General features: G+C 41.8%; 1 protein-coding gene across 1 annotated transcript; it reads right to left on the bottom strand.

Moving 5' to 3' along the window:
- Positions 1–964: 964 nt before the first annotated feature.
- Positions 965–5425, bottom strand: PCDH20 (protocadherin 20). The gene is made up of 2 exons (XM_006914937.1): positions 4933–5425; positions 965–3917 (listed from the first exon to the last, which is right to left on the bottom strand). Exons 1-2 carry the CDS (start codon positions 5062–5064, stop codon positions 1191–1193), a joined length of 2859 nt encoding a protein of 952 aa, XP_006914999.1. The 5' UTR covers positions 5065–5425; the 3' UTR covers positions 965–1190.
- Positions 5426–10880: the final 5455 nt, after the last annotated feature.

The raw sequence follows: 10880 nt of genomic DNA, 5'->3' as shown, positions 1-10880 counted from the left end.
AAGTGATCGATCACTGATGAACCAGTTTGCTTCATTGCAAAGGATTCAGTAAAAGCTAAATGATCGAAGAAATCTGCTGCTGGGCTTACAAAATACTCTTGGATTTAATCCAAAGCCAAAGAAAGGAAGCCAGAAATGGTAGCCAACAAATCTAAACAATGACAAAAAGATAAGTCTAACAACTTTCATAATAAAGGCCCAACTGAAACAACCAGTGGTTTACACCAGCTTCTAGAACATAGAATACATATTAAACATAGAATATAGAATTCTAGAATGTATAACCTAAGTATGAAGTACTGCTGACAAATTATGAAACCACCAAAATGTCGTAAACACCTATGAAGCAAGTAAGGATTGAAACATTTCTTTGCTTCTGGCTGTTTTTCTTGGACAAAATTTCTAGTTACATTTTCTGTAAGGAAGAATATATATATTTTCCCCTGTAATAATAGCCAAGTGCAGTGGTAAAGCAAACAGCAATTTGAGTACACAGGAAGTGAAATAGTCTTCAGCAGTTCAAATCTTTAACACATGGCAGTGTTTTTATCCTTGCTAAAAAAAAAAAAAAAACAAAAACACTTCTTTATAATGCCTTCTCTTTCAAACTATATACATGATGTACTTGTGAGGTAAACATTCTGTTTACAGATGTATTTCTTTTATTTCTTATACATTTAAGTGGGTGAAATTCAATTTATTTTAATTTCATATTTGTTAAATGTTAAAAACAATATATTTAAAATATACTCTTTCATTAATTTCATGTACAACAACTGTCATGTACAGTACTTCAAAACAGTTCCCTGCAAAGGTGCAGCTGATGCCCTCTTGTGGTTAAAGGATTTTTTAGACCAAAAAAAGGAAAAACTGCAATGTACCATTTTCTTACCTTACTCTCAGGTTTTATCAATCATCTGCTTGGTGTATGAAAGCTGCAAATCACGTCCGAGATTTTTTTTTTATAACAGTTCTATAGCTGTTAGTACTAATTTTCATTTAAAAAACACTGTACACATTTTATAGCCTCTGATTTTGAATTTAAAAACCTGTAAACAGCTATTTATAATATAGTACAAGTTATAAATTAGTTGTCCTTCATTGGAACTGCCATCCACACACTCTCGTTTAGGTGGTAAAAAGTACCCAAAGCCAGTGGAAACATCTCTGTGTTATTCCACAATGAAGCATCAAATATTAGAAATATCCATCGGTTTCCTCTCTCTCATGTGCAAGTCAATTTTTCCTTTCAGTGGAATTTGTACTTCCAGATTTTCATCTTCCCCACGATGCTTTTTCCCTCTTCTTAAGCAGATGTATATGCCCATCCCTGTCACAAGAGTGACAGAACCCAAGCTTATTACAGACAGAGCTACCAAGGTGGGCACACAGGACACAGATTCAGCTTTTCTATGAGTTGGTTCTATTGAGATCTGTGGTTCTTTCTCCTCTATATTAATTTCCGGTTCCTTTCTTAAAAGACTCTCAATGTAGCTCTCGTTACTGACGGTGTCATTAACAAATAGGTTCACCATAACTGTAGAATGCAGAGGCTCAGGATAACCATGGTCGCTCACTTTCACCAGTAGACGATGGAGTCCATAATCTGTCTGCAGCAATGCCTCCTCCAAAGTAATGTTGCCAGTTTTAGGGTCAATCCTAAAGGACTCGGGCCTAGGACCTCTTCTTCCTATGATGCTGTAAGCTATGACAGCATTCATGCCCGTGTCTTTGTCAACAGCATAGACCTCTGTAATGGGGGAGCCCGGGAGAGTAGAAGGTAGTACCAACAGGTAAGACATATTAGACTGAGGAAATAAAACAAGAGGAGGATTGTCATTGATATCTAGGAGGAGAATTGTGATTTTTGCGGTAGAGGAGAGGGCAGGCTCACCCCCATCTACAGCTTCAACCCACAAAGTATAGGAGCTTTGCTGCTCTCTGTCTAAAGAGACTTTAGCTCTCAGCATGCCCTTTCCTGTGTCGATCACAAAAATATCACTCTGGTTCACCACTGAGAGGGCCACCCATCCATTTCGCCCAGCATCAGCATCAGTTACACTAATTACTCCAATTTCACCGTATCCTGGAAAGTTTTCTGGCACAAAAAAGCTGAAATCCTTGTTGATGAACCTCGGGCTGTTGTCGTTTTTATCCAACACCGTGAGAGCCACAGTGGCCACTGATTCTCTGGGTGGCTTCCCAGAGTCGACAGCCCTGACTGTGTACCTGTACTTTTCTTTCTCTTCTCGGTCCAGCTGAGTAGAAACTGTCAGAATACCTGTGACACTGTCTAAGGAAAAATACGATGGAGCATCAGGTCCCAGGAAATATGTAACTTGGCCTCTCTCTCCACTGTCAGCATCTGTAGCATAGAGCTTAGTCAAAAAGGCATCGGGTGCATTGTTTTCTTCAATGGTTAGTTCTATCAGGGGTTGAAGGAAAACAGGAGCATTATCATTGTCATCTAAAAGTTGCACTTTAATAATTTTTTGGACATGAAATCCCTCAGAGTTCCAGGCCACCACAGCTATCTCATAGAACTGCTGTAGCTCGTAGTCCATAGGTCTTGTCGTTTCTAGCAAATATTCATTATTGTATGGTTTGTAGGGTGACAACCTGAATGGCCCTTCACCATCCAGGTAGCAGTTCACCTTGTATTTACCTTCTGGATCTCTTATAGTGAAGAACGCAATTGGAGTGTTAACAGGTTCCAGTTCTTTCAGGTAAACAATACCATCTACCTCATTCGCTATGTAACGAGGGACGATTTCGGGGGGTCTGAAAATGAATTTGATAATGGACACCAGGGCGGTGATCACAGCTGGGATGCAGCCTGGCCCATTAGCAAGGATGGTGAGCTTGTGAGTTTGCAGAACACTTCCCCCAATCTTACTGAAAAGTTTAATGACTCCAGTGGTTTCGTCCAGATGGAATAAATCCTTGGATTCTTGTGGAACTTTCTGGCTGTAAGAGTAGGTAATCTGAGCATTGGTCCCCAAGTCTCTATCCACAGCCTGGACAGCTGCAATCGGTGTACCCACTGTAGCATTCCCATACACAGTGACATTGATCTGTGAGTCTGTAAAAAGAGGGCAATTGTCATTAATGTCACTTATGCCAATGGTGAGGGTGGCGCTGCCCAACAGCGGTGGAGACCCACCATCTTCAGCTATGATGACGCTCACATACTGGTCTTGGGTCTCCCTGTCCAGCAGCCCCGTGACAATTAGGTAGGGGGTGCGCTCCCCATTCTCATTCTCCTCCACGTCCAGGGTGAACACACGGTGGTAGTCCAGTAAGCGGTAGGTCTGCACCCCGTTAGTGCCTGCGTCTGGGTCCATAGCAGGATGTTCTATGGCCAGCCGGGTGTTTACAGGCGCATTTTCTGGGACCCACACCGAGATCTGGGAAACCGGGAACTGCGGGGCATTGTCATTGATGTCCCGGATAGCGATTTTCACCTTCACAAACCTAAAGTATTCCTGAGGCAGGACCAGTACATCCAGAAGCAAAAGACAGGAGTCCGAGGAAGGGGAGGAGGAGATGGAAATGCTGCCGCCCCAGGCAGCCCCTCCACCTCCTTCAAGACACAGGGCCTCCCGGTCGATCTCCTGGGCGGAAGTGTGCAGCTCCCCGGAGCGGTTGTCCAGGGTCACGTACTGGCCACTCAGTCCCTGGGAGGCCAGGCTGAAAGAGAGGGGGGGCCTCGGCTCGGAGCCTGCGCGCTCCGGCGGCGCGGGCTGCTGGTCCTGCCTCCCCGCGGCCGCGGGCACCAGCCGCAGGTCCTCGGCCAGGCTGCCGATGAGCACCCCGGCGGGCAGTCCCTCGTTCAGGCTGTACAGAAGCTCCGTGGCCCGGCTGTAACTCGCGAGGCAGTTGAAGGGTCCCACGAAGAGGAAAAGCAGAAACAGATGCTGAAAGTGGGGGGGGAGGGGAGAAGGCTCGTTACACAGGCGCGGAAACACCGGGATGGGAGTCAGAAAACAGTGCGCGGGGCTCACGGCTGCCCCGGTTCCCGGTCCCAGAGGCAAACCCTCTTGTCAGAGCGGGGCGAAGAGGGAACGCCGCCAAGGAGAGGTCGGTGGGGCAACGTGTCTCCGAAACTTAATTTTCCTGTTCACTTTCTGCCCCTGCTCCCCATCACCACCCTCATCCAGGTGACATTCGCAATCCCAGACCATAAAGCATCCCTGGAAACACACGCCGGAGTGGAGAGAGGGCTCCAACTCTGGACTGCGCAGCGCCACAGGGAATCCGCCAGGGTAGGTTATGGGGGGTGGAGAGGCCTGAGAGGCGGACAGTTTATCAATTTATTTCCCATTGACATGTTTCTGTCACTAAGATCCCCGTAAAGCTAAATGTGCTGTACCCCTGATTATGAGATCAATTAACAACAACGATATCAATAATAATAATATGGAAAACGTAGTAATGCTTTCCGCTTGGGAACCCCCCCACCCCATTAAATAAACACATTAGCACGGTAGTGATTGTAATTTAAGCATGCATCTGAAATCAAATCGAAAAGATCCAGATCTCCACCCCTTCTGAATCCCTCACTGGTCCCCCTCCCCTAGGAGAAAAGAAGTGAAATGATTATGCAAAAACAATTTGTCAAATGCAGTGGACAGCCGTGGCCAGATGCCGGCAGCAGGAAAAATCTCCGAACCCCAGTATCTAAAGCGGCTTGAGCCCCCACCCCTTCCACCTCATTTGCCTACATTTCTGCTTCAGAAACTTCCTCTCACGACCGAAGGACTTGCCCATTCCTTGCTTAAATGAAGGCACATTATCCCAAACTCCCTCCCCCACCGTCTTCCCATGAAGTTTGGATGAAGGTAAAGGGTTTGAAAACCATCAAGGAGAGGGAACTGCCTCATAGTGCTGCAACTTGTCGGGGCCGCGGGGCTTCTGCACCCCAACCCTTACCGGCAGGTTTCTGTGGCTGGTGCTGCTCCTGGGACGACTTAGCCGCCCCATATCCAGGCGCGGGTGCCAGGTCGCCGGGCGCCAGCTCACTGCCAGGGCCCGCGAGCCGCGCGCATCCCCTCGGCCGCGCATTCCCAAGGAGGCTGCAGTCAGCGCGCTCCTGACGGGAGGGCGCCAGAAGACACTCCCTCCCCGTTCATGCAAATCGCCGGGGAACTTCAGCCAATAATCACCGGCTCGTCAATTAAGGACGGGAGCTAAAGGCGGGCAGAAAGGCGAGAGGGCAGCAGGGCACGGTCATAGTTTCCTGCCCGGGACCTGGGTAGGTCCAGACCCCGCTGGAGGAGCCAGAACCGGGGGCTTGCGGACGAAGACTGCGACGAGGCACCAGCCGGCTGGGCACCGAGCGCGTGCCCACCAGCCCCCCTCCTCGCCGCACCAGTCAGAACCCGAGTCCACAGGTTGCGAGCCGGAGAGGGAGAATTAGAATAAATTAATAAGCCCGCATTTATACCTGAATTTATAGAGAGGGGAAATCGCGGCGCTACAGAGCAGTCGCAGGAGCTGTCCCAGCTCGCCTGCTCTGCCACCAGTTCAGTGCCTCCGAGAGAGACTCGGATCCCATAGTGTTTGTACAGAGTACGAAAATCCACTTTTCGTTGCAGAGGGAAAGACTTTCAAACTCTGAAAGGTGGTCCGAGCAGGAAAAGCGAATAGATGAATTCGGTGAAGGTTTGGACATGCTCTAATTTTGAATCTTTGCTCTTGGTGGTGGCAGAGCTGCTAGTTTCTTAGTTGTGGGCACAAGTGTCTCTGGGTGTCTGGCTTGTGGTCTTTAAGAGGGAAAAGGCCAAGAGGAAGAGTGGAAACAATTGTGGGGGAACACAAGTGGTTCTGCCTGCAAGCAATTTTACCATATTTCTCTAAGGGGTGAAATTTTTTTTGAGGGCTGCACTGAAGCCTAGGTAAAAGATCGGTTACTTTTCAAATTATTACTTTTTTCCTCTCCTTGTAATGCTTACTGGGAAAGTGGCCTTTTAGAAAGGAATACCGAAGGCTTGTGGTGCAAAATGCTTGGACACCCTCTCTGGCTCTGACATTAAATAGCCATATGACCTGTTTCCTCATTTATAAAATCGGGTCTGGAGAGAGTCCAGTGCATTAAGTCAATGAAACACTTTTTGATCTGCAGGGTGTCATATAAGTAATGAAAAGACTGTTGGCCTTTCCCTGACTAGACATTTTTCTTCATCTCTAGGTTTCCAGATATCCCCTGGGCTGCCCTGACATAAAGCCCTCCCTCGCTGAGCACCTAGTAACTGAGCCTCGAAGAGGAAAGGTCTGCGTCTTGGGTCAGAAGAAAGATGACATCCCTGTGCTTTCTGTAGGAACCACTTTAATTTTCTACGCTAACTAGAATTTGAATTACTTGGCTGAGCTAATTGTTTCTCTTCTGACCCTTCCTTTTTCTCCTCATTGCTGCTAATCCTAGAGACACAGAATCCTAAATATTGACAATACATCAAAACACCGGTTTCTTATTGCACAAATGGGGCTATACATGGAATTCACAAACAAAACTCTTGATAATACAAATCTGGCAAATAATAAGAATTGGCTTATAATATTAGCCCCCTTAAGCTCTTCAGAGTGAAGTTGGAGTGCCGATGAGTGGTAAACACCGGCGAGAACATGCACACGTGGGTGTAAGGCCGTTATACGTCTGGTAAACAAAACATGGTTAGGAAATACGTTTTGCCTCTCCTTGCTTCTTCAGCAGCTGGTGCAGTCCTACAGCTGAACTTTTACCATAATTGGTAAATATTTACTTTAGGGTCTGTAGTTGAAACATATTGATTTCTAAAAATCAGTACCAAGCTGCCTCTGAAATGTATTTAATTTATGTCTCACACAATACCCACAGCTTCTGGAAGTCTGGGACACATGGCTGGAATTAGGCAATCCATTAGCGGTCAGAGTACATGCAGGCTGGACCCACAATCGGAATTAATTCTACACGTATACGGATAACAACAGCAGTAGGCTGTATATTCCCTCTCAGCTCATGCCCTCGCCAACAGGTTAAGATCACTTGCCTTTTATTTGAGGGAAATATAGGAATCTCTTTCCTTAGTTTTTCCTTTGTTTACAAGGACATTACACAGGAAGTACCGTATATGAAGGCAATCCAATTGAAGTGACATCACTTCTTTGTAATTGTTTTCTCGAGCGTCTTTAATTTTCCCTGAAATCTTAGGCCTTTTGCTTTGCAATGAATGCTTTTAGCACAGATGCACCTTTTTCCAATGTCCCTATACTCCTTCCCAGCAGAATCTTGGTCTTCTGATAATATCATCTAGCTGCTCTCTATGGAAAGAGTTATTATTCCTCCGCCCTTTTGCTAAGTTGGCAAGAAGTTAAATCTATGTATTTAGCAATAATTGTTTAGAGTATTTTTTAAAAGCATGAACATATGAACTATAATGTAAGTTGAAACAAAGGAATTAAACACATTCTGGAGATAAGGATTGGAATGACAATAATAACCGCCTTTGCTTTAAATTACTGTGGTGATTGCACAGTCTCTGCATGAAGTTTATCAAGACGGGGGAGACCTTGGCACAATTTTGGGTAATACCTTGCATGTCACATTTCAGACTGTTCACTGAGCACTCGTTATTATCAGTCCTCTTTGAAGATCTAAGCAGGGGTTTCATGCAGGTTTACACTGTAATCGGGCTTTTAAAAAAAAAGACCTAATACCCTTCTTTCTTTTCCTGTACCTTCTCTCTAGACACTGTGAAAGCATTCCCAAACTCCTGTCCCTTAATGATTCCAGTCCTGTGACCTACCATCTGGCGTCGCATATTTCTAAAGATGACTTAGAGAGCTTCAATGCTATTCGTCCCTTGAAAATAATACTTACGAACTTCTCAGATGTCTCAGTTGCTCTGGGCCTGCTTCCCAGGTGTTTCGTAAAAATTGATCTAGAAGAATAGTTAGATTATATGCCTCCCCAGCCTGTTTTTTCTATAGACAAGGAAAACAACTTGATACAATAGACGGTACACTGAGCAGAGCCAGGGGCTTTGAACTTCGTTCTCATGGTCGTTGCTAAGTTACTCTGTGACTTCAGATAAGTCACACACCTCTCTGTTTCAATTTCCTAAAACCGCCACCCCTCCTCCCCACCACAGACATGTGAAATGGCTTACCAAATATCTGTCAATAGATACCACATGATGGTACACAAGTTAATTTTATTATAATTTACTGCATTATATCACTAACAGTTACTAATATTTTTCATTTACTGTAAGCCTTCTCTCCATATAGTTTTTCTCTTTATAAAGCTGTGAGGAATCTTATAAGTGTCTATGAGGATACCGTCATCAAACTTTATACATTTAGTAAACACTTCATACATTTAGTAAATGTACACTAAATGTACTCTAAAACTTTAGAAATTTTTGAAGTATTATCTTTTCCAGGTAGTTTTTGTTTTGTACCTTTTAATTAATTCTAATTTTACCATTTAAAACATTTTAATTAACAGTATGGTATCTACAAAGTTTCACATAATTAATATATACCTTAATATTTAAACCTATTTTGCACCACAGTCTTATATTCTGATTAATTCAAGATTGCAAATAAATATCGATTATTTACAGTATGACCTTATTTTAATGTGTGTATATATATAGATAATATATACATTATCTATGTATATGTTAAATGTAAATAGTACAAAATATGACATATAGTGTAATAAAAATACAATATTACATATTACAAATACAAAATTAAACATATATAACAAAAATTTTTTATAGAACCTTTTATAAGTATTTAACTTATAAATTTATATTTACAAATGTAAAAATATATATATATCCTTTTTTCTGATCTAATAGTCAAGGTAAGGTATGATTCCATTTGTAAAACCAGTGCAATATCTGAGAAATGACAACATCACATATTGAGTGTCCCTTATGTTCTGAACATGCTACTGGATGCTTTACATGTTTATTTACTTAAAAGTCATGACAGTATTATAATATAGGTATTATATCAATTTTACAGCTATAAATTACAATGTTCACCAGTGTCTATGGCAACCGGACCTGGAACTATGGCCTCCAGAGCTTATGACCTTGCCAGTCTGGTGCATCCATCTTACCTGAATGGGTGGCTCTAGGACCTATATGCATTTAAGTGTATTTCAGGTCCACATTTATCACACACCTACAATAAGCAAAACATTGTAGGCTAGATTTGCTGTATAATGCCTTTTCAAAGAGAAAATTTCTCTAGTCTATGACTGAAACAGATACATACACAATGACACAAACTTATCTGTGTTTGGCTAGCTTAGATCTTCTCCCAACTTGTAGACTTAAAATATATTGTGTGTGCATAATTGAAAGTTTTGCAAAGTTTTTAGTAATTGTATGGATCGTCTAGTTAGCCCTCCTTTTATATATTATTTGAGAGCATGCAAGATCACTTATAGCTAATTCAAATTCTCAAACTACTCCTCTTTCTTGGAATAATAGTAGATTTTGGCCTTACAATTGTCTCCGATATAGAGGATAATTTAGAAAAACAGCATTTATTTTTTCACCATCTATTATTTTCAAAAGCTTTGATTTTAAACATCACTCTAAGTACTGGTTAGTTACTTTATTTTATTATTCTTTTGACTTTATAAATATTTTTAAGAACCAGAACTAACTTGTCAGAAATCAATCTTGAGACTAATAGGAAATCAGCATGTTGATTATTTTAAATATTTTAATATTAGTTCTGCTAAAAAAGCTGGATGGTTAATTTAGTAAAGAAATATACAATAATTCATAAAGATCTATGCACCCCAATATTCATGGCAGCACAATTTACAATAGCCAAGATATGGAAGCAACCTAAATGCTCATCAACAGACGATTGAATAAAGAAAGTATGGTTCATATATACAATGGAATATTACTCAGCCATTAAAAAAATACGAAATCCTACCATTTGCAACAACACGGATGCTGAGTGAAATAAGTCAGGCAGAGAAAGATAAATACCATGTGATTTCACTTAGATGTAGAATCTAAGGAACAAAAAGAACAAACTAATCAAAAAAAGACTCACAAATATAGTGGACAATTTGGTGATGGACAAAAGGGAGAGGGATTGGGGGGCTGGGTGAACAGGGTGAAGAGTTAAAATAGTACAAATTAGTAGTTGATAGTTGGTCATGGGGATGGGGAGCACAGCGTAGGGAATGCAGTTAACATTAATATGATGGCTAGGTGGAAGGCCAGGGGAGGGAGGGAGCAAATGGGGGGATCATTTTATAAATTATATAGATGTCTAAGCAATGTACTGTATACTTGAAACTAATTTTAATAAATAAATTTAAAATAAAAGAAATATAGATTTAAACAACACGTATGAAAAGGATGCAAATAAACTAATTTACTATACTGTAAACTTGTATTCTAAAACATTTACCACTGTACAGTACAACTTATAAATGTGACTTTGGCAATCATTAGTCTATCTTAACTAGTACTTTCTGTTTTAGAAAACTATCTAAATAGAGTTCACATTTCTCCTCTTCATATTCCAAGAGGAAGGGATGTGATGGGGTTGACCACTCTTTTTATTTAAGAGCTCAATTAGCATCACTTCAACAGGGATAAGTATAACTAGGTGAAAATCCAAGGATTAATTTTAGCTCACATTTTTCAACTTTCTCTCTTTATCCTCAAAATAAATTTTAGGTCATTTTCAACTCATTTAAATTTTATATTCTTTCTTCTCACTTCTGGTAGAGGTGATAATGAGCAGTGAAATCATCAAAAGAAAGGTTGTAGGATTGAGGAGGAGATGAAATGAAGGGCATGGAAAATCCACAAAGTGGACCAGCAGTCACTGCATAATGAACAGTTAAC

The sequence above is a fragment of the Pteropus alecto genome, unplaced genomic scaffold (genome assembly GCF_000325575.1).
Source record: "Pteropus alecto unplaced genomic scaffold, ASM32557v1 scaffold35, whole genome shotgun sequence".
Lineage (NCBI taxonomy): Eukaryota > Metazoa > Chordata > Mammalia > Chiroptera > Pteropodidae > Pteropus > Pteropus alecto.
Note: the sequence above shows the minus strand (reverse complement) of the source record. Positions and strands in the feature narration are given on the sequence as shown.